We start from the raw sequence: 24124 nt of genomic DNA, 5'->3' as shown, positions 1-24124 counted from the left end.
GCATTGCTTTTTGTAGTACTAAGGAACACTGTGCATTTCTGGAGTCACAACAGCAGTTATCTCAGTATGTTCAACACATTTATTTCAGCAAAAATGTATCAAATTATTAGTTTCAATTTTACATCAATAAAATAAATTCTTCACAGTATTGGGGGGGGGGCGAGGATGTTGACATCACATTTGGCAACCTAAAATCTAAACTGATCTTTTGAGATGTTTGAACAGATGGTCCTCCAACAACCTGAACACCAAGTGGTCTTTAATCCACCTGAGGAAGTGGGTCAGGGACGGGGGAATCTGACCATGAAGGAGTCTGCAGGATTTGCTGCCAAACAGTTGCCTCAGCCAGAGAAGTCATTAACTCGTCTGTGGAGTTGACTGCTGACTGGTTGGAATGAAAACCCACAAACAGCTTCACATCCCTCATGATGATCACACCTTCTTTTAAAGCAAAGCTATTAAAACTAGTAGTGACAACAAATCATCTGCAAGAAACTCAAAGCAGGATCTTAAGCCAGACCTGGTGACAACTCAGGGAATTCAGGAAGATTCTACCATAACTTCAAAGCATCAGTCTAGGAAGTGAGGAGCCTCTCATTCTTCTTTTATGGCACGAAACAGTAGATAAGAAAATAGTCCTGCTCTGAGAGCCTCCACTGGGGAACGCTCCCCCTACAGGCAGATTATGATCACTGCAGGATGCCCATATTCCACTCAGTCAACAGGCGCTCCAGCGAGAGTTAACCTTAAACTTACTACATTCAACCTCTGCAGGTTGAAAAGTAAAAGAAACTTCAATAATATAATAAGACCACAGAGTTAAATCAACAAATGAAGACTAAGAGAAAGCACCAAGTGCATCGTAGGGTGTGCCTTGATTCTGAAAATTCTGGCTACTGGAACATGCTCTACTTCTTCTCTTTCTTCTTTTCCTGAAACAGAAAAATAATGCTTTTAGCATAAATCATCTTTGTAGCATCACACTTTACAGCTGTAACACAATCAAAACATTAAACTCCACAGTACAAACACACATCAGGCCACACGGCTGATAAATCTCAGAGAAACATATTCTCAGAATAATTTGGAATAATTTTGTTTTGTGCACTTGACAAAATCAGAGGGGTGTATCACTGCATTACTTAGTACAGTGTTGTCAGTGATCAGCTGCAATTTTTACCAACAGAATCTGAAGATGCGGCTGAGGGTCCGTGCTGTGTTGTTTTGATAGAGTGCAATGTGTTGATGTGCCTGTAACGTCGGCATTAATTGTTCTTTCTTTGTGATTTACACCCTCGCTGGCTCCAGGAGCAATGATTTTAGAGAACGTTGGAACAGCATTGGCATCACAGACCAATATACCAGACGCTGGTCGAACACTTTGAGCCAACCGCCCACACCGCAAGTGTGATTCAGATCCTAGTTACAGGAAAACTAGCAAACTGCACAGCAGCATGTGTGTGGAGGAACTGTGACTGCATCACAGGGCTCATGAGATGAATTCGCATTACAGCAGTTCAAACTAGTTCCAAACTTCAGCCAAGTGTCTGTTGTGGGTCTGCACGACATAGCTTCAGCAGCGCCTTCATGACAGGCAAGAGTGCAATGGTGGCCTCGCCGGAGGGGTGATTAAACATGTCACCCAACAAGTGTTTTTCTTGCTTGATACAGCCGGTTAAAGTAAGTACTGAACACGTCACCATTTGTCTCAGTAAATATATTTCTAAAGGTGCTATTGACATGAAATTTTCATCAGATGTCTAACAATCCAAGTAATTGACATACAAATAAATCAAACCATAGCTGTCCATAAATTATGTGCAATAATGTGAAATGACAGGGAAAAGTACTGAATACCTGAAAAAAAGGTGCAAAAAGGCATAGAAAGCCAAGGCACCAGCTAAGATTTGTCAGTAATTAGAAAGCAGTCCTGTCCCCTTATATCAGTGCAAATATATTCAATGCGCATATTAAACAAATATGTAGGACTGCTTTTTTGCATTTGCGCAATATCTCTAAAATTAGAAAGGTCTTGTCTCAGAGTGATGCTGAAAAACTAATTCATGCATTTATTTCCTCTAGGCTGGACTATTGTAATTCATTATTATCAGGTTGTCCTAAAAGTTCCCTGAAAAGCCTTCAGTTAATTCAAAATGCTGCAGCTAGAGTACTGACAGGGACTAGAAGGAGAGAGCATATCTCACCCATATTGGCTTCTCTTCATTGGCTTCCTGTTAATTCTAGAATAGAATTTAAAATTCTTCTTCTTATAAGGTTTTGAATAATCAGGTCCCATCTTATCTTAGGGACCTCATAGTACCATATCACCCCAATAGAGCGCTTCGCTCTCAGACTGCAGGCTTACTTGTAGTTCCTAGGGTTTGTAAGAGTAGAATGGGAGGCAGAGCCTTCAGCTTTCAGGCTTTCAGCTTTCCTCTGGAACCAGCTCCCAATTCAGATCAGGGAGACAGACACCCTCTCTACTTTTAAGATTAGGCTTAAAACTTTCCTTTTTGCTAAAGCTTATAGTTAGGGCTGGATCAGGTGACCCTGAACCATCCCTTAGTTATGCTGCTATAGACTTAGACTGCTGGGGGGTTCCCATGATGCACTGAGTGTTTCTTTCTCTTTTTGCTCTGTATGCACCACTCTGCATTTAATCATTAGTGATTGAGCTCTGCTCCCCTCCACAGCATGTCTTTTTCCTGATTCTCTCCCTTCAGCCCCAACCAGTCCCAGCAGAAGACTGCCCCTCCCTGAGCCTGGTTCTGCTGGAGGTTTCTTCCTGTTAAAAGGGAGTTTTTCCTTCCCACTGTCGCCAAGTGCTTGCTCACAGGGGGTCGTTTTGACCGTTGGGGTTTTTCCGTAATTATCGCCTTGGGGCAACTGTTTGTTGTGATTTCGCGCTATATAAATAAAATTGATTTGATATCTTTGTATGTGTGGATTACTTGGGTTGTTACAGACATCTGGTAAAAATTTCATGTTGTCGATAGCACCTTTAGAAAAATATTTACATTCTTGAATTCAGAGGTTTGTTACTTGTTTATGTATTTACTAAACGACACACAGATGCTGCATGACATGCACACCGCTACTGGTCAAACTTGTGCACAGTCGGGTGGTTCTTGGAAATAAGACTTTACATGTAGGACTTTTATTGTGAAACATCAGAATGGGCCTCCTTTGTGCAGTATTTGACTGTGAAAGCAGCTCTGTGCAGCAGAGCGTCGCCTGGGGCAGAACTGTGCAAAAACAGCTGAAAGACAGAGATGTCCAAAAACAGCATGTCTGTTGTGTGGAATTAGTTTTGTAACAGAACGGGTGATGCTGACCAAAAACAGGCAAGTTGTCAAGTTGTTATACAATGCTTTTTTGTTTTGTTTTAAGTTTTATCTTCTGGAGGTTCTCCCACAGGATCACCCTTATTTGAAAATGAAGGATTCTTTGCAAACAGCTATTCAAGTTATGTGTTAAATTTCCTCTATTTTTTACTCGATGGCACAACATATAACCACACAGATGGAAGATAATAATATTCATGTCAGTTTTAGTTATCATGCAGGCTGAGTCTGGTGCCATGTGTCTCATATATGGGATCACATCATGACGTGTACTGCATGGTGTTACACGCACGTCATTACAGGCACAAACATGGGCTGTGGGATATATAATCATGCATGCTACAATAAAGCAAAGTTTAGCCAGGGAGGCCACGAAGTAAAGTTACGTTATTACCTTATCATTCATGGCGAGGATGACCATCAGTTTTCTAAAGATGGTGATAAAATCCAGGAACAAGTCCACACAGTGCCTACAAAAAGAAAGTTTGCATCAAACGGGTTTTTTTTTTGGGCCCTTCAGTGTAAAAATGGAGAGCAAAAGGCAGATGGGGTGTGGATGATGTTCTGAAAACAGCTGAGTTCTCACCAGATGTAGTCCTTATCTCCGCTCTCTGCTTTCTCAATGATGAGCTGAGTGTCAAACAGAACGAAACCGCACATGACGAGCAGGCCGAGGTACATGTGCACCTAAAACACAATCAAACAAACAGAGTGAATGTCAGCACAAACTGATGGAGGACACCAAAATGTCAGAGAGGAAACAACAGCTACCTTAAAGAGCATCACAGACCCAAAGAACATGTTGATCAGGGACATCAGGAACAGGACGGACAGACCCGACATTAGAGTGCCTCAGAGGAAATACATAAATGTCATCATCTGGCCCATCCTGCACACAGCCTCCACCAGACAAAGCTGGTTTCATTTCAGGACAAGAACATTATTAAAGCAGCTTTACCTCCGAGAAACAAGTAGCTCCGGCGTTTGGCGTAGAGCGCGCTCAGGGTGAAGCAGATGAAAATGACCGAGGTTCCCATAAAAGCTGTCACGATGATGCTGCCCAAAGTACAAACAGGTTCATTACAATCACAGACAACACGTGGTTGTGGGTTCTTGTTCTTACTTACCTTGGATTAACAGCAATGATGAAGTCCAGCGTGGGGCCGAGTCCGAGTCCTGTAGGGGGTAAAAAAAACAAAAAAAAAATTGCTTTTGGAAACTGTGGTGATAATAAACCCACTGACGACCTGTTAGTGTGAATTAACGCTCTGCAGCTGACCTGTGAGGAAGGCAAAGCCTGCGAGGATAGCCAGCCTCTTCTTCTCCGTCTCAGGGCTGTGAGGAGTCATGGCGAGCCACAACATCATCCCCACAGAGCCGAGCACGGACAGCACGCCGCCCTGACAACAACACATGCACACACTCAGCTGAAGAGACTCTTATGAGGACTGAAAAGCATCAAGTTAGATTTTTAGTTTCAGACCCATGCCATGCTAAAAATCACAATATCATCCTGTGACAGTAAGTAAAAAAAAAAAAAAAATGCGTTGAGTTGGTGCATTCACTTTTATTTGGAGCCCAGCACAGATAAACTGAACTGACAGATGGTGCTGAGTTGAAGGTGCACATCTGTGTAGCTGAGGTCCCACAAGAACACCACCACAAGATCAACAGATTCATCTGCAGATCTCAGACACTGGACTGTGTGAATGCACAGATTTGGAGAAATACATGAAACTATTTCTACACATCTTAGTGTAGACCACCAATCTGACCAATCAGAGAGAGGCCAGGTGACTGAAAACCAGCCGTCACTCCGCTCAAGCGGCAGAGAACCTTCTGTGGAATATCTCTCCTCACAGAGACTTCGAAAGGCTGCCTGGATTTTACATGTGGAGGTGACATGAAGCTGCACTCAGCCAACTCGGAACCTTAACTATCCAATTTCTAGATGTACAGCCCGAGCGCTGACAGAGACTCGGATCAGAACCAACAACCTCATCTTACAACGTCACCCAGCAACAGCTGAAGTCTACATTGTGCACAGTCAATAATCACTGGGAGCTGAATAAAGCAAATTATAGCATGAAAGAAAATATATACATCAGCTGATGTCAAAAAATTATGCCGTTCTCCAGTTACACAACAACAGGTTGTAAATTCTGAGTAAACTGTTTATGTTTGTTTGTCTTTACATCAAGTTGCCGGTGTTGCCAACTGAACGGTTCCCCCCTAAAAATCGGTCCACCCTGCCTTCACTGCACATGCGTCAATAGCCGCAGTTCACCGATTATCACCTCGTTTCTGCTTCAAACTGCACTCCAGTCATCATCTTTCTTAGCGACAGATATCTGCAGCTTTTGTACAACAATCACTTCCACATAAATTCAGCATTATTTCATAATAAAAGATGGAGGAAGCGATGAGAGCACCGCGGCTACACAAGCCACTAGCTGCTGTGTCCATAGACTGTCATTTCAAAGCGTCACAGATTATCGCCTCGTCCTGCTTAAAACAGCCTCGTTTCTGCTTAAAACTGACTTCACAATGATTTAAGAGGTTTTACCTTGTCATCTGATGATTAATAATCCCATTAATGCATTTGATCATTTTGGGTGTAGAGAGTTTGCCTCAGATGAGCTGCAGTGGTCCGAAATGATGCATGCGCAGTGGAGGCAGGGCAGACCCAATTTTTAGGGGGGACTGTTCAGTCTGTGACACCGATATAAAAGTGTTTGTGCAGATCATTTTTTCATTTGGCATCTGGAAGCTGAAACACTGAGGTCTGAAGTTGGTAGTTTCAGCTGCTATATTGTGCCCTCACTAGGGGTCTATACCAGATCATGGAATTATTGAAGTATCGGTATAAGATGTTCAGTACACATACTGGGTAATTCCTTCCACGTATGTTTGATATGTCAGCACTTGATGTGGCAAGCAGTCCGCTGCTTCTGCAGCAGCTCAGACTTGAAAAAGCAGTTTGCATCATCACTGTGTCTCACTGCGTGGTGACAACATAAACAAGAGCAGCACTAGGCATGGGCTGGTATGAGATTTGGACAGTATGATAACTGGGCAAAAATACCGCGGTTTCACAATATTATGTATACCTTTAAAAATGTGCTTTAACAACATTATGGCTATTTGCATATGAAGCGAGGGTGATTCAGGCGCACTAATTGATGCAATGTGTACCACTACGAGCACTATAACACTGCTAACTTTAGAGAAAATACCAAAATGATAGTCTCTCTTTTAGACATGTAGCATCTGCCCGTGGGAAACATGACTTACTTGCTTAGGGAGAAACGTGGCTGGAATAACGTCCGGAACTCCGGATGCTCTATACTTGGCCCATCTTCACCAGCAAAGTGCACGGAATATATATACAGTAGTGTTCAGAATAACAGTAGTGCTATGTGACTAAAAAGATTAATCCAGGTTTTGAGTATATTTCTTATTGTTACATGGGAAACAAGGTACCAGTAGATTCAGTAGATTCTCACAAATCCAACAAGACCAAGCATTCATGATATGCACACTCTTAAGGCTATGAAATTGGGCTATTAGTAAAAAAAAAAAAAAGTAGAAAAGGGGGTGTTCACAATAATAGTAGTGTGGCATTCAGTCAGTGAGTTCATCAATTTTGTGGAACAAACAGGTGTGAATCAGGTGTCCCCTATTTAAGGATGAAGCCAGCACCTGTTGAACATGCTTTTCTCTTTGAAAGCCCGAGGAAAATGGGACGTTCAAGACATTGTTCAGAAGAACAGCATAGTTTGATTAAAAAGTTGATTGGAGAGGGGAAAACTTATACGCAGGTGCAAAAAATTATAGGCTGTTCATCTACTATGATCTCCAGTGCTTTAAAATGGACAAAAAAAAAAAAAAAAAAACAGAGACGCGTGGAAGAAAACAAAAAACAACCATCAAAATAGATACAAGAATAACCAGAATGGTAAAGGCTCACCCATTGATCAGCTGCAGGATGATCAAAGACAGTCTGGAGTTACCTGTAAGTGCTGTGACAGTTAGAAGATGTCTGTGTGAAGCTAATTTATTTGCAAGAATCCTCCATAAAGTCCCTCTGTTAAATAAAAGACATGCGCAGAAGAGGTTACAATTTACCAAAGAATACATCAACTGGCCTAAAGAGAAATGGAGGAATATTTTGTGGACTGATGAGAGTAAAACTGTTCTTTTTGGGTCCAAGGGCCGCAGACAGTTTGTGAGACGACCCCCAAACTCTGAATTCAAGCCACAGTTCACAGTGAAGACAGTGAAGCATGGTGGTGCAAGCATCATGATATGGGCATGTTTCTCCTACTATGGTGTTGGGCCTATATATATCGCATACCAGGTATCATGGATCAGTTTGGATATGTCAAAATACTTGAAGAGGTCATGTTCCCTTATGCTGAAGAGGACATGCCCTTGAAATGGGTGTTTCAACAAGACAATGACCCCAAGCACACCAGTAAACGAGCAAAATCCTGGTTCCAAACCAACAAAATTAATGCCTCGCAGATGTGAAGAAATCATGAAAAACTGTGGTTATACAACTAAATACTAATTTAGTGATTCACAGGATTGCTAAAAAAGCAGTTTGAACATAATAGTTTTGAGTTTGTAGCGTCAACAGCAGATGCTACTATTATTGTGAACACCTTTTCTACTTATTTTACTAATAGCCCAATTTCATAGCCTTAAGAGTGTGCACATCATGAATGCTTGGTCTTGTTGGATTTGTGAGAATCTACTGAATCTACTGGTACCTTGTTTCCCATGTAAAAATAAGAAATATACTCAAAACCTGGATTAATCTTTTTAATCACATAGCACTACTATTATTCTGAACACTACTGTATTTGTCCACTTGACATGTTTGTGGGAGAAATTTCGTTGACCACAAGCACTACTCGAGTCCACCGCTTGTACTTCTCAGTGGTTTCAAAGATGGGATAAAGTTTATTCCTTCCATGTAATCCTTTGCAGGTATCTTGAATTGCTGACACAGGCCATAGCTACGGTGCTTTGTTGCCACCGTTTTTAGTCCACCAGCATATTTTGCATGTTGGACGACCACCTTCCTTCAATTTGTTGGAGTCTGCCTTTTTACGGTAGCCAAAGTAATCCCATAAAGCAGGGGTGGCCAAGTTCGGTCCTCAAGAGCCACCTTCCTGACACTCTTAGTTGTCTCCCTGCTCCAACACACCTGAATCCAATGAAAGGCTCATTAAAAGTCTGCTAACAAGTCTTTCATTGGATTCAGGTGTGTTGGAGCAGGGAGACAACTAAGAGTGTCAGGAAGGTGGCTCTCGAGGACCGAACTTGGCCACCCCTGTCATAAAGCCAACTTGGTCCTTTTAGATGGAGGGAAAAGTTCAGTGCAGGCTTCGCCTCCTTCAACCATGATGCAGAGCTTGCTAACGTTAGCTGCCTGTTTGTAAACACAGACAGAGGTGCGCACCAGGGGGAAGGGCAGCAGCGGCCACCTCCACTCTGCCTGTCAAGAATTCTCATAACCCGCTCATACTGTTGGGACGGCATAACGGAAAATTTTAGTGGTTCTGATACCGTGGCTTTTTCATACCATGGTATACCTTGAAACCAGTTATCGCCCCATGTTTAAGCAGCACATCCGCCTGTTTAACAATTGTTTTCTTTCAAAGTCTGTGCATGTCCTCTGGCTGTGTTAGCATGGCTTAAAGGGAAGCTAAAAAGAGCAGCACATACACAGCAAGTAAAAAAAAAAAAAAATACTAATGCCACTTACGCCCAAAGTCTTTCTAAGGATGGAACAAGATTAAAGCATGGATAAAACCTTCTTACTGGTCAGTCAAGTAGTGCTTTCTACATAAATACACAAGTTCTCCATTCTTAAAGCTAACTGCTCAAACCAGGGGCTCATCCAGATGGAAGATTTATGAAATAGCCCCCACAACACCTTTTGAGTAAAGGTCCACTTTTGAAGACATTTTGTAGTAGTAGTATGGAGGTGATGGTCTAGAGGTTAAGCGGTGGGCTTGAGCCCAAAGGATTCTCGGTTCAAACCCCCATCAATCTGGAAAAATCACTAAAGACCACTGGGCAAGGTCCTTAATCCCCAAGTTGCTCCCAGTGTGCGGTGAGCATCATGCATGCCAGCATGATGACATGTGGGTGAATGCGACAAAGCGCTTCTGGTGCAGATGGAAAAGCGCTATATAAATGCAGTCCATTTACAAATCATAATATTTTTAACAACTAAAATGTTTAACCAATGTTACTATGTTGCTAGGTTTTACTACAATTCTGAAGTGTAACTGATGAGCCATATAAAAACATTTACATTAACTTAGCTAAAGTGGGATATGAAGAGGTATCTCTTTCTTTTTAAATCAATGTCTATATATATATATATATATATATATATATATATATATATATATATATATATATATAACTGTATAAATGGTTCTGTTTAGGGTTCTAGCTTTAAAATCAGGTCAGTTGCCATAAATCTGAAAATGATTAAGGCTCTTGGTGTTGGTAATCATGTACAAAAAAAAAGAAAACGTAGGGTGTGATCACTGGAATGGGGTAAAAGCAGGGTGAAAGTGTGCAAAAAAAAAAAATACTACTACTACAACACACCAAGAATGCATTTCAATAAAATTAATAGAAGCGGTATTAAGCGCAGAATATTGTGACACCTATCAACTACTGAACAGCCAATGTATTCACATTGAGCTTTGAGAAACAATATAGAGTCATCGCACTTTGTGGCACAGTGTAATGCAATGACCTCAAACTATACGACTCAGCTGCCCAGAAGTCTCCGTTCCAACCAACCACAGCAGCAGATTTACATCTTTTAAAAAAAGGGCACTATAGCCTCAAAATTCATTCATTTTCTATACCTGCTCACTCTAATTAAGAGCCACAGGGACTGGAGCCTGTCCCAGCAGTCATAGGGTGTGATGTGGGGTACACTCTGAACAGGACCCCAGTCTACTGCAAGGCCACATGCAGACAAACATTCACACCTGCACGCACACCTATGGTCAATTTAAAGTATCCAATTTACCGATCATGCATATCTTTTAGATGTGGGAGGAAGCCGGAGCATTCGGAGGGAACCCACGCAAACAGGGAGAACATGCAAACTCTACACAGAAAGGCCCCAAGTGGGAATCGATCCCACGACCTTCTCGCAGTAAGGCAGCAGTGCTAACCATTAATCCACCGCGCTGTCAGCCTCAAAATTATATCACCATATTTCAAGGAAATTTGAGGTGAATTTATAGAAAAGAATACTGCACAACGGTGAAACTGACAGGCTTTCTGTGAGTTTCAGACATGACTGGGCTTGTGTAATCATGTGCTAGGGAATATAAATGCAAAGTTTTGACCTCTACTTTCTGCCTCTCCCCTGCGCTCTCCTAAACAGCTGACAGAAACAGGGAAATGTGACACAAGCAGAAAAAAACAAAACAAACAAAAAAACTCCACTAAATGGTCTCACAGGCAATAATGCAAGCAAACCAAGAGAGGAGAAACATTGCCAACCAAGTAATAGCACATTAAAACAACAAAGAACAAGAGCAGACAGCTTTCCGAACACCTACACCATCTTGCTACTCTCTTAAACTGTAATACAATCCCAGCTTTTTATATCAGAATTTGAAACTATCACATAAAATTCATACTGATACTACTCTGGACAGTATGCTATGGCACAGCCCTAGTATCGGTATCAATTTTGAAATTATAGTATCATGGCAACCCCTAGACTAAACAAAACCATGGACTAGTACCTCTGTACTCATCAAGGCTATGCTGGATTACACAAACAGAAGAAAGTATTCTTGCTAACCTCTTGAAAGCATGGGCAAAAAGACAGAATTGCATCAAGATCACCCTGACACTTTGTGCTTTATCAGTATGATTAATAAGACACAGAACCAGTGATTTGAACAGCTGATCATACAGATGTCTCTGTCACAACCTACATGTTTGTTTAGTAAGATTACTAAGTAGGTGCAACCTGACTCCAGAAAGGGCAAAGAGAGTGCAGATTCCTTTGTAATCACCGACTCCACCAGGTGATTTCATTGATGAACTCATCCCGTCTGCTGTTAATTGGTGAAATCACCAGGTGTAGTTGGTGGTTACAAAGAAACCTGCAGAGCATTAATCAATTTTCAATAACTTTTCCATTTTCAATAATCAATAACCAAAACTGACCTGATTTTAAAGCTAGAACCCCAAACAGACCCAGCTATGCCATACCTGTGTGTGCCCACAAGGGGCGATTGAGAAGCTTTGAGTCTGACCCAGAAAAAGTAAGGCATAGTTCTACATCTTCTGTTCTGCATTCTGAGAAACCAATATTTCTCAACACTGCACTTGAAAACTTCTCGAACTTCACACTCGAGTTGAAGTTTGAGAAGTCCCCGGCCCCAACATGTTGATGTTGGGGGCAGGGGCTGTTCCGTCATCTATGTCCTCTGGCTGCACCAATGGCCTGCACAGTGAGCAGTGAACAGTGTACTTATGTGGAAAGCTCGTCATGACTGATAGGTAGGAAGGTGCTGTCTGTGCTTTTTTTCCCTCAGGCATCCTCAGAAAGTGACTTCACATATTTGGAAGGGGGGAGGAGGGGATGCAGTGTTAGTATATGTATTTTTTACACTCACCATGGGTGTGGTGCTGCTGTTTTAGCTGCTGTTGGCTTCGCACTAACATAGCCAGATGACATGCACAGACTTTGAAAGAAAACAAAGCGTAAATATATTTGTTTAAAAAAAAAAAAACTGTGGTTGTGCTTCTTTTGTTCACTACATCGCCACTGCGCTATGAGACACAGTGAGTGAGATGACGCAAACTCTTTTACAACACATAATGGAACCAAACTGGGTCTTCAATGACAACTACAAAAGGTAGAGAAACAGTCCATCCCCATCTATTAAAAGTACCAATCAATCTGCCACAGTCAGGTGAACTCTGAGCATCCCCTTGTCTTTCTCCAGCCTCTTCAGTCCTCAACACTGTCATTCCAGCGATACACAAGGACCCAATGAAGAGCCGTAATACCAAAGATGACTATTTGTTGCGTTAGGTCACTGGTTAGCATCCAAATCTCACAAATGGCAACAATTCACAACTTGGCCAGAAATGCCAAAACAGTTAAGTCTATCAAGCAATGTGGAATAATCAATAATGCCAAACTAGAGCTGCACCAATTAATGAACTGTTTCGGCAGAGGAGGTGAGGCACATCTTTAAGTCTGTGAACACTAGGAAGGCAGAGGGGCCTGATGGAATTCCAGGAAGGGTGGTTAAAGACTGTGCCCACCAGTTGGCAGATGTCTTTGCGGATATTTTTAACAGCTCTCTCTTTAAAAGGTACTGTACCAACTTGCTTCAAAACAGCCACCATCATTCCAGTGCCTAAGCAAAGTAACATCAGAACCATGAATGACTACAGACCGGTGGCCCTTACTCCTATTGTGGCTAAGTGCTTTGAGAGGCTGGTGATGAAGCATTTAAAATCTGTCCTTCCCCTTAATCTGGACCAGCATCAATATGCCTATAGGGCAAATAGATCCACAGAGGATGCTATCATCACAGCTCTCCATACAGCTTTAACACACCTCGACAATAAAGGTGCAAGTGTGAGACTGCTTTTTATAGATTACAGTTCTGCTTTCAACACAACTGTACCCAGTAAGTTGGTCACAAAGCTCCTCAACCTAGGCCTTAGCAATACCTTATGTGCATGGATTAAGGATTTCCTGTCTGACCGCCCACAGGCAGTCAAACTGGGTCCACATCTATCCTCCAGTCTGTCTCTTAGCACGGCGCACCACAAGGCTGCGTGCTAAGGCCGTTGCTTTATTCGATCTATACATATGACTGTATTCCCACCCATCCCTCAAACATGATAATAAAATTTGCTGATGACACTACTGTGGTGGGACAGATCTTTAACAGCAACGAGGCAGCCTGTAGAGATGAAGTTGAAAGGCTAGTTGAATGGTGCACAGAAAATAATTTGACCCTGAATGTCAAGAAAACCAAAGAGATCATAGTTGACTTCAGGAAGTGCAAGGATGACCCCTCTCCCTTAACCATCAAAGGTGAGGTAGTAGAGAGGGTCTCTTGTTTGAAATTTCTGGGCACCTGGATCACTGAGGATCTTAAATGGGAAGTTAACACATCTGCTGTGGTCAAAAAGGCACTTCAGAGGCTTTATTTTCTACGAGCATTGAAGAAGAACAACCTGTCGGCTGAGCTGCTCAAGGCCTTTTATCATTGCTCCATCGAGAGTGTTTTAACCTATTGCATTACAGCATGGTTTGCAAACTGTTCTGAAAACAACAAGAAATCCATCAGACGAGTCATAAGAACGGCAGAAAAGATCACTGGTCTCCCTCTGCCCTCATTGGATGATGTTTTTAGGACTCGCTGCCTCCGCCGAGCAAGCAGTACTCTGCAGGATGGAACACACCCCTCACATCACCTTTTTTCTTTGCTTCCATCCGGCAGGCGTTATCGGGCCTTCAAAGCCCACACCACAAGGCTGAAAAACAGCTTCTTTCCTCGAGCTGTTACAGAACTGAACAGACACGCCCAAGCTTCAGTTGAAACAACTGCATTATTCTAATTAAAATAAGGACGGATATGTGCAATAATTGTTTTAATTATTTTTTTAATTTTAGGTATATTTATTACTGTTTTTATGCTATTTAAGGGGTTTTATTAAGTTGGGTATTTTTACTGTTAATTGATGTTTTAGAGGGATACGTGCAATATGGGACATGTGCAGCATGGGATAAGTGTAATATGGGATAATGACAATGTGGGATTAGTGCAATACGAGTTATGTTTGTCTCCGAGCTTGATTACTTCTCTACAAGAGTCAAGACAGAAGTCAGACTACCAGAGCAAGAATTTTAGCTGAGGAAGCTTCTGCGATTAGAAGCGAAACCTCCTCGCGTCAAGCAACCCAGTCCAGTGGCAGATTCAAGCTTCTCTACTATGGAAATCACCTGAACAACTGAGAGCCTTCACAGAAACATTACTCAAAAATGTAATTGATTGATGATTTGATTACAAAAAATTAAAAAATGTCTGCAGCCCTAATAAAAAGCTGCACCACAGTCCAACAACAGCAGGACTGAAGTGATATCTCAGTCCATCGCAGCTGGAAATCATGCACTTCAGTCTGTGCGGTTTCTGTATAATACATCCTCAATTTAGACTGTAAATACTGTTATGGGAAAAGTTACACAAGTTGCTATAAAAAAATTTTTTTTTTCAAGAAATGTATATTCAAAACCCATTTGTACTTAGCCTATAATCCAGGATCAAGGCTAGATTTCTTCAGAAGAGGTTTAAATCATATTTATAAAACATGAAGAAACAGCGCTCACTGTAACAGATTAACAAAATGCAGCCTAAAGATGGACACAAATGCTTAAACAATTTAGCTGGTATTGGATTAAAAAAAAAAAAAAAAAGTGTTTTTAGATGCTATCAACTCAAAAGTCATAATGGCAATACTGGTTTCTATGTTACCTGAAAGAGACGCGTGACAACATGGACATAGGATCCAGCTGCAGCCACTAACATGCAAACTGCCAGACTGGAGTACACGTTCTTCAAGTGCACCTGGGTGGAATAAGAACTGCGGGAAGGAAGAAAAAAAATTTAAATAACCAGTTGCGAGCTGATGGGACCGTCACTGATTTTTAGTTGACAGAAGTACATGACTGCAAACACTGCACAGCAATCTACATCACAAAAAGCTTTCATACATTTGTGAGAACTTGAAGAGAGCATCAATATTGATGTTGCGGTCAAACACGTTCATGGTGGAATCGGTTCTGAAGAGATCTTTGATTGGATGACTGCACCTATGAGGGGAAAAACAAAGGCAAAAGGCAAATAAGCTGTTAGAAATTTTATTCTGTTGTGCTAAAATGCTGGGTTGGTGGACAGCAATAGTTAACTGTTTAAGTGATTTTCTAGGGGAAAGACTAACAGGTTACAATATTTAAACAAACTGTCCACAAGTTGGGACTCGAGAAGATTCCCATCCATTTGGAGTTTTTATAATAAATTGGGCTACTGCACCCCACATGTTCGGTATATACACCCACTTTTAAAATATCAATTTTGCCTTGGATTCTAATGCTTATTGTATGAAATGCTAATAACACCTCCTCCACGAAAAATTAACATTTCTGTTACCAAGTACCCTGATAAGCAGTAGAAGCAGCCATATCTCCACCTCACACACAGGCTTTATGGAAGCCCAGGCTGTGAACTTTGCCCATGAGTGAGTGTCCTGTATGTTGTAATTTAGGCCATTGCCAAAAAATACCATGAAATTTGGTGACATCATTTTTAGTCTTTATCATCCATCTGTAGTTTTCAGTATGGTCATTAGGTCAAGGAGGTTTTTTTGTGATTCCTTTAGATGAAAAATTTGTGACTGACCTAGAGCCAGTTCTGTGTTTTGTTTATTTATTGGCCTACTGGTTTTTGTCAAAAATGTGTTAATCTTACAAGTTAGGTACATCAGTTTGCTTACCAATGATGTAGCACAAATAGTTTCTACTGAATTTAATAATATCACCAAAAACATAAATTGCAAGGACTCATACAATACAGAAATGTGGTTATAATTACACAACATAATTAAGGTACAGAAAAACACTGTCTGACATTAGATCTCTACTGGTGGGTGTGTGATTGATACCCATACATTTTCTTTTATAGCAATTTTTTGTTAAAACAAGACTTCTCTCATGCCAAACAACTGTGAAAAGCTTGATTGCTTAACACAACCAAGGTTGTAAAAAATGAGCTAAAAAGTTAAGTGCAAAAACACAAGTTTGGGTTATGCTGTCTTGGGATGCAAGTCATCAACATTGGGATTGCCCCCCCAAAAAAAACAAAAACAAAAAACAAAACTCCATTATTGGATCAGCCCATGTGAACTCACCAGAGACATGTTGACTGACCCTCTCCAATTTGCCTCATACTTTCACAAACTAATGTTATTATTCCCAGTAAACACCATGCAAAATTTCAGCCTTATGTCTATTAGTTTTTGAGGTATTGGGCTTTAAAAATAGGTTGTCACAGATTTTACTCTAAAACCAGTTTTATTGTAAAAGATCCTATAACTTCTGAACTATTCATGCTACATGAATGAAATTTTCAGGACTTGTACTGTACTAAAGGTCTTTAACTACTATTAAAAAAATCCAAGTTATATATGTAAGTTTATAGCTTGCTGGAAACAGCAAAAATAAAGAAATAAATAAAATTCTGTATATATACAGTTGTGATCAAAGGTTTACATAGCCTGGCAATTTTTTTTTTTTTTGGCCATTTTTCAGAGAATATGAATGATAACAAAAACCTTTTTTCCCCACTCATGTTTAATGGTTGGGTGAAGCCATTTATTGTCATTTATTGGACTGTGTTTACTCATTTGAAATCATAATGACTAGGGGTGTCAGAAAAAAATCAATTCACATCCGAATCGCGATTCTTATTTATTACGATTCTGAATCGATCCAAAATGTCCAAGAATCGATTTTTAAAAAGCATTTTATTAAACATTTTCTTGCTTACTCGCTGCGTGTACTGTTTGTCAGGCAACGGCTTCCGTACTACAGCATCTCCGCAAGGGGCGGGGGGTCCGGTGTGCTTCAAACATTCGTGAGCTGCAGCTTAGCATGGCAGATGAAGAGCTAATTCAGCCAGCACCGTCTTTGCTGAAGGCAAATATTTGAGCGCATTTTGGATTTTATTATTTGCTGCGTAAGAAGGAGCTTGACATGACTTATGCAGTGTGCAAAATCTGCAAAATGAAAGTCAAGTACTTTGGAAACACTTCAAATCCGCAAGCCCACATGCGACGCTATCACCCAGCACTAAAAGAGGGGAGCAGCGGTCTCTGCCGACTACTGACCATTGCTTCGCTAAACTGCCAGCCAACTCTGAATGAGCAAAGCAGATAAGTAAATTTACATCTTTAGAATCACTTGATTAACCTTGTAAAGCTGCATTTTCTTAAACATACGAGGTCTGTTAGAAAAGTATCCGACAGCCCACAGCTGCTGAGAGCGCGCCGCGCTCCGAGCGCCGATCGACAGGCTGAAACAACCAGATCATTTCCAACTTGAAGGCTTTGTTGATCCGGGACGTCGTCTGACTTACACAAAAATGGCAGGAGACATGGACATCAGTACTTTTTTGGCACATTCCACTGTTACAGGCGTTTTTTTCATGGAAAGAAAAGCGGACGGATGCGCCACCATGCCGCGGCACAAACCACCTCCGTGTTGGTCTCACAGGACGGCTTTGAGATGGCCGTCAGTGGGTTTTCAGTCGTGTGACTAACCGAGAAATTGTGGATGAGTCTGGACATGCCAGAACATGTCCTGTGAGGCTTCAACACGGCGTTGCTTTGCGCCATGCGGCTCCACCGCGACGCGCGGAATTCCTCCGCACATCTGTCTCAATGTGCCGAAAAAGTGCTGATGTCCACGTCTTCTGCAATTCCTGTGCTAGTCAGAGGACGTCCCGGATAAAACACAGCATCCAGTTTGGAAATGAAAGGCACATTCCACTGTTACAGGAGTTTTTGTCATGGAAAGAGGAGCGGAGGAATTCCGCGCGTTGCGGCACTGCCGCATGGCGCAAAGCAATGCTGTGATGAAGCCTCACAGGACATGTTCTGGCATGTCCAGGCTCATCCACAATTTCTCAGTTAGTCACACGACTAAAAACCCACCGACAGCCGTCTGAAAGCCATCTCAAAGCTGTCCTGTGAGACCAACACGGAGGTGGTTTTGTGCCGCGCCATGAGCCGTACGGTGGCGCATCCGTCCGCTTTTCTTTCCATGAAAAAAACTCCTGTAACAGTGGAATGTGCCAAAAACGTACTGATGTCCACGTCTCCTGCCATTTTTGTGTACGTCAGACGACGTCCCGGATCAACAAAGCCTTCACGTTGGAAATGATCTGGTTGTTTCAGCCTGTCGTTCGGCGCTCAGAGCGCGGCGTGCTCTCAGCAGCTGTGGGCGGTCTTTAAACCGGCTGGAGCACTCCTTAATCTGTGTAATCCCCATAAAATCGTCCCTCAAAGCCATTTGAATTTTCCGAATGGTTACCACCTGGAGGTCTCTCACAGTTTCTGGAAAAAATTGATGCAGCAAAGCTCCAAATCGTTCAGACAATTATTCGTAATAAAAATCCGACGAGAGGGGTGGACCACTGCTCACACAAAGCCTGCTCACAGGCGAATGATGCAACCGACAGGCGTGAAAAAACTCACGTATGCGCACGAGGGTTCAAGCTTGGCTGACGCAATCACACATGACTGAAATCCATATGGTTTTTGAAAAAAATAAAAAGGTCGGATACTTTTCTAACAGACCTCGTAAACATTTTTAAAGTAATATAACTATGTGTCAGAGCTCTTTGAATCGAAAATCGATTCTGAATCGAATCGTCACCCCAAGAATCGGAATCGAATTGAATCGTGAGTTGTTGTACGATTCACATCCCTAATAATGACAACAGAAACTACCCAAATGACCCTGACTGAAAGTTTACATACCCCTGTCCCTAATGCTGTGTATTGCCCCCTTTAACATCAATCACAGCTCAGAGTTTTTTGTGGTAGTTGTGGACGAGGCTTTCTGATGGTAAAGCTTCCACTAAATGCGTCTTGGACTTTATTTACAACAATTACAACAAAATATAAACCGCTATCATGCACAGAAGTTTTTAAAGTTTCACTTGAGACAGCTGCTGATGAACTGAGTGAGGGAAGAAACAATGAAGCAGCAATTCACTTTGCATTTCATTTTTCACGTGTGGAAAATAATGTTGTCCTTCAAAACTCATATCACAAGATGTGAGGAACTGGAAATGCAGCCAGACCTGTTTCCCTGATCGTGCAGCATATAGTACCTGCGTAATGTGCACAAAGCCCAGTGAAGTGGTTATTACCTCCACTAATGTAAAATAAAAAAGTTTTCCTATCTGCAGAAATAACATACCGATATGTTTGTGAAAGTCTTATATTGGCTGATACTATCGACCAATATGTCAGTTGGGCTCTAGTTTTAAGTAGAAATAATACAGGTTTTTTTGTTTGTTTTTTTTTTTTTGCCTTGAGGGTCCTAATGACTTAACTTTTAGGTTCTGACAAAAGGAGATTTTGTTTTGTGGATCTGAACAATACTCTTCTCTTCAATGTCAAGTATATTGTTTAAACCTATTCAAATAGGATTTACATCTCAATTTGAAAATCTAGATTATTTAAAAAACAAAACAATATATAACTTATTTTGTGCAATACACCACTCCCCATAGCACACAGTTGTTAGTTTTATGAAGTTGATAGTGTTAATGGTGTCACAGTTATGCAGCTAGCATAATTGATATTCTGTGACTATGTGTGTTGTAAACTCTTCATTGGTATAGTGTATAGTATCTCAGCTTGTCAAACAGGATACTGGGTTTGATTCATATCAACCAACATTTCTTGTTTCAGTTATTCTTTGGGTTCATGTATCTCGGTAAAATTTGGGTTATTTGGGCTATTAAGTTTAAAGTTAGGGTAAGGGTTACTGTCATAATAACCTACCATTACCACGATATCTAGGGCCTTAATTTTAATCTTTTGGTTTCACTTTCAAATATGGCTCACGTAAATAACCACATCCAAGTTCATATGATCTGAGTGAACATCCAGCAATTTCCATTAAAAAAATAAATAAATAAACACACATATGAAATTCATCTTTTTCCTGACGTACTACTGTAAATATTTGTATAGTTGGAATTTTAAGCAATTAAGTAAGTTCATCTTTTAACTGTAACTGAAATGTGTATTTTGTAACATTGTACAAATAACCAACATATCAAACGTTCATTTACATAATGGTTCTGTTGATGTACTACCCTAGTCTTCACAACTAACAGCCCAAAACAAACAAATTTAACAAAAACAGATCGCGGATCAGATTATAAAAGAACTGCACAGTTCAGAACAGTTTATATCAAGATGCGTTACACAACAGCCACCGCTTGTCAATCATATTAACGGAGCGCAAAGGAACCCAAACTCAAAAGGTTTAACTGATATAACCAACACTGGTAGATATCAGACTAACCAGTCGGACAAAGGGTTGTTTTTTTTATTCTAAATCTCCAAATAACACGACGCGATCAGATTTAGCTACGCTAAGCTAACTAATGCTGCCAGCTAACCATTGCTATTCTGTCAACATAGCTCGACGTCTTGTCCACTTGTAGACCCAAATAACCAAATGCCAACGCCGTAAGTTATAACATAGTCACCTGTAGGCTCTCTTGAATTCCAAACTGCGGCTCTAGCTGTTTTTATTTTCGGCAGTTAGCTAAGCACTAAGCGTCCGTCAGCTCGAACCAGACCGTAGACTCCAACTGGTTGCTGATGTCACCGAGGCCACGCCCACAGAAGGCTGTTGTCGCAGAATAGAATTTTAAAAACTCGATATTAATAATATAATTGGGGGATCGCTCTTCCCATTTATAGAAGGAGAAACAAAGATTCTTACTCTATACGGGAAATAAGTTCAAATGAATATCGTGAATTAAAAACACTTCCTGGCATTTAAAATGGCCGACGGCTGGCGTTTAACCCACTGATCTGTAGAATCAAACATAATGTTCGATTTTTAACGCGTAGAACCCACATAGCCTGAATATATATAACATAAAACCACGAGGTTAAAAAGAAGCACACATCGAGCCTCAAGTAATCTTGATATAAAAATACAATCTTTTGTACCATATAAACTTAAACTGAGGTGGTATAATATCTGTCATAATTTTAAAAGAATTTACATCAGGTGAGAGTACAATGTGTTCAGGGAGGCTGTTCCACAAACATACAACTCTATTACTAAAACTAAACTTTCTAATATTAAGACGTGATCTTTTCACTTCCACAGTGAGTTCATGGCCTCTAAGGACAAGATATCTTCGTCTGGTAAATAAAGTATTGGGGTCTATTGCCTCCAAAACCATGTAGAATTTTATACATTTCAATTAGGTCACCCCAAACTCTTCTATCCTCAAGAGTTGTTAAACCTAATTCACTTAATCTTTCCTCATAACTCAAATTTTGCAACCCAGGTACTAATTTGGTTGCACGTCTTTGAACCTTTTCCAGTAACAAGTTATCTTTTTCAAAATATGGTGACCATACTTGTACACAATACTCAAGATGTGGTCATACATAACTTTTATACAAAACTAAAAATGACTCTTTGTCAATAAATGTAAATGCTCTCTTAATCATACCTAGAACACTATTAGCCTTAGCGGCAGCTTTGGCTATGTGTTTTGAGAAAGACAATTTGTTGGTAATTAAAACTCCTAGATCTTTTTCCTCACTTACAGAATTTAACATACTACCATTCATAAAGTACTCATGACATGGATTTTGATGACCTACATGTAATACTTTACACTTATCTTCATTAAAACCTAATAACCATTGTTTTGACCATAACATTAAATTGTTGATGTCTTTTTGCAAATTTTCTGAGTCAGCTATGGACAAGATTGGATGATACACCTTGGTGCTGTCTGCAAAGAGTTTACATTTAGTTGATATTGCACCAGGCAAGTCGTTAATAAATAGTAAATTAGGACCGATCCCTGAGGCACCCCACTAGTTACACTTAACCATTTTGACTTTGCATTGTTAACACATACCTGTTGTTTCCTGTCTCTAAGGAAATCTTCAACCCAATAACAAAGTTTACCAACAGTACCATAGGTCTGAAGTTTATAAATTAATCTATTAAAACGTGTCGACCACATACCCACAACTATGATGTATGGGAGAGGAAATGAATGTGTTAAAATGTATGATGACGTCTGCATTTTAAGGGGTCAACCAGCATGTTTTTCTCATGATTCAAGTATCCTGAAAATTTGGTTGTTGGTTGTTTTATGTCAGTTAGTCTGTTTTTATTTTTGATATACCAGTTTGAATTTAGCTTTCATATAATTATTTTATCCATTATTTGAGACGATGAACTGTCTGCCAGGAGCTAGATCTCAACAACCACTGATTTCCTAGAAATGAACCCTGACATGCATGCAATTTCAATAGATGGCACTTGTGTTATTTTTATCTAACTAAAAGCATGACATTTTCAGATGGTAAGATCTCAGCACTCATTTCATGGAGTTCCTTCAATATTTGATGTTATTCTGTAATGTCATCTGTCTGGGTGGTTGCAATCCAGAGCCCTCTTTTATCAGACTCTGCGTTGAAATGGTTCTAGATTCTGCTGTCAAAATAAAATTTAGTACTATGTCTCTAAGTACAAAGAAAAGAAAAACTCACACTTCTGTAGAAGAAACACCTTCAAGCCAGACTGAACGCTAAGGACAACCTGGAGAAAGATTATGCATAATGGAAATGTCCTTTTAGTGCAGCAGATAACTGAAACAATCCTTCAGTTGGTGATACAAGCATCAGATTTGGCATGAATGTTCTTCATATATCAGTGTTTAAGAAAAAAAGTGCTAGCCATGGCGGAGGAATCATAAAAGCAAAACTGGGTCTGGGTCATCGCTTTGTCTTCCAACACAACAACGACCCAAAATATACGTCACTCCTGGTGAAGAACTACCTCCAAAAGACCAAGCTGAACGTTATTGATTAGCCTGCACAAAGCCTTGACTTGAATCCAGTCTGTGAGGTGAGCCAAAGACCAAGGTCCAAGCCAGAAGATCATCAAATCTGGAGGAACTTGAGAGATGAGTCAAAAAAGAATGGGCTGGGATTCTTCATGAGACATTTCTGAGACTTGTTGAAAACTACAACAAACAGCTGCAAACTGACATCCAGCAAAATAATGCATAATTGACTATTAGCTTCAGGGGGTTAATAATTTTGACCCTGGTAATTTTTGTTTTTTATGAAATAATTTTATTTATGTGTGCAAAGTAAAATAATATAAGCTTCCAAAATAAAAATAGGATGTTTAGAAATGCTGTGTTGAAAATTCCTTGCTCTGTTAAAAAACCAGTTGGGGAAATTTTGAAGAAACATTAAATTTCATAGGGGGAGGGGAAGGGCTAAAAAATGTATTGTTCTCATGTGAATGCCTAATTGTTTTCTCTTTTTCCTGTACAAAATCACTCTTTAGATTAGAATTAACACAAGAAAGTTTTTGCTTCTGATATTTTGCTTGGTACAGTTTGAGAAATGAGCAACAAACATTTCAACAAGATATTACAGAATGTTATTTATTTGCAGATATTTGCTGCTGCACTAATAACTGTCACATATGGAAGTATTAATATTAAATAATTACTTAAGAACAAATTATTTAGCAATAATAACATATATATATATATATATATATATATATATATATATATATATATATATATATATATATATATATATATATATATATATACACACACACACACACACACACACATACATACACACATAACTCTCTCCACCACATGTGGATGGTGACATTTGGTTGAACAAGATTTTAGTCCAATAAATACATTATAATAAATAAAGTTCAGAAAGTACAGTGCTTCACTTTTTCCACATTTTATGTTTATTCCAAAATGGAGTAAATTTATTTTTTCCCTCAAAATTCTACTCACAACACCCCATAATGACAACATGAAAAAAGTTTTTTTTTTTTGCCATTAAAAAAAAAAAAAAAACTAAGA

At 40.1% G+C, this 24124-nt stretch overlaps 1 protein-coding gene across 1 annotated transcript; it reads right to left on the bottom strand.

The window, feature by feature from the left end:
* Positions 1–59: 59 nt before the first annotated feature.
* tegt (testis enhanced gene transcript (BAX inhibitor 1)) lies at positions 60–20879 on the bottom strand. Its single transcript, XM_034172005.1, has 10 exons — positions 20723–20879; positions 15148–15246; positions 14909–15017; positions 4624–4744; positions 4472–4520; positions 4303–4400; positions 4116–4195; positions 3931–4031; positions 3739–3814; positions 60–932 (listed from the first exon to the last, which is right to left on the bottom strand). Exons 2-10 carry the CDS (start codon positions 15201–15203, stop codon positions 909–911), a joined length of 714 nt encoding a protein of 237 aa, XP_034027896.1. The 5' UTR covers positions 15204–15246; positions 20723–20879; the 3' UTR covers positions 60–908.
* Between the last annotated feature and the right edge of the window lie 3245 nt (positions 20880–24124).

Source organism: Thalassophryne amazonica, chromosome 6 (genome assembly GCF_902500255.1).
Source record: "Thalassophryne amazonica chromosome 6, fThaAma1.1, whole genome shotgun sequence".
In the NCBI taxonomy this organism is placed as follows: domain Eukaryota; kingdom Metazoa; phylum Chordata; class Actinopteri; order Batrachoidiformes; family Batrachoididae; genus Thalassophryne; species Thalassophryne amazonica.
Note: the sequence above shows the minus strand (reverse complement) of the source record. Positions and strands in the feature narration are given on the sequence as shown.

Coding starts and splice junctions, on each gene's coding strand:
- tegt (XM_034172005.1), bottom strand. CDS start 15,203: ATGAACGTGTTTGACCGCAACATCAATATTGATGCTCTCTTCAAGTTC. Junction 15,018..15,147: donor CTCTTCAAGTTCTCACAAAT/GTATGAAAGCTT, acceptor TCCTTCCCGCAG/TTCTTATTCCACCCAGGTGC. Junction 4,745..14,908: donor TTGTCACGCGTCTCTTTCAG/GTAACATAGAAA, acceptor TGTTGTTGTCAG/GGCGGCGTGCTGTCCGTGCT.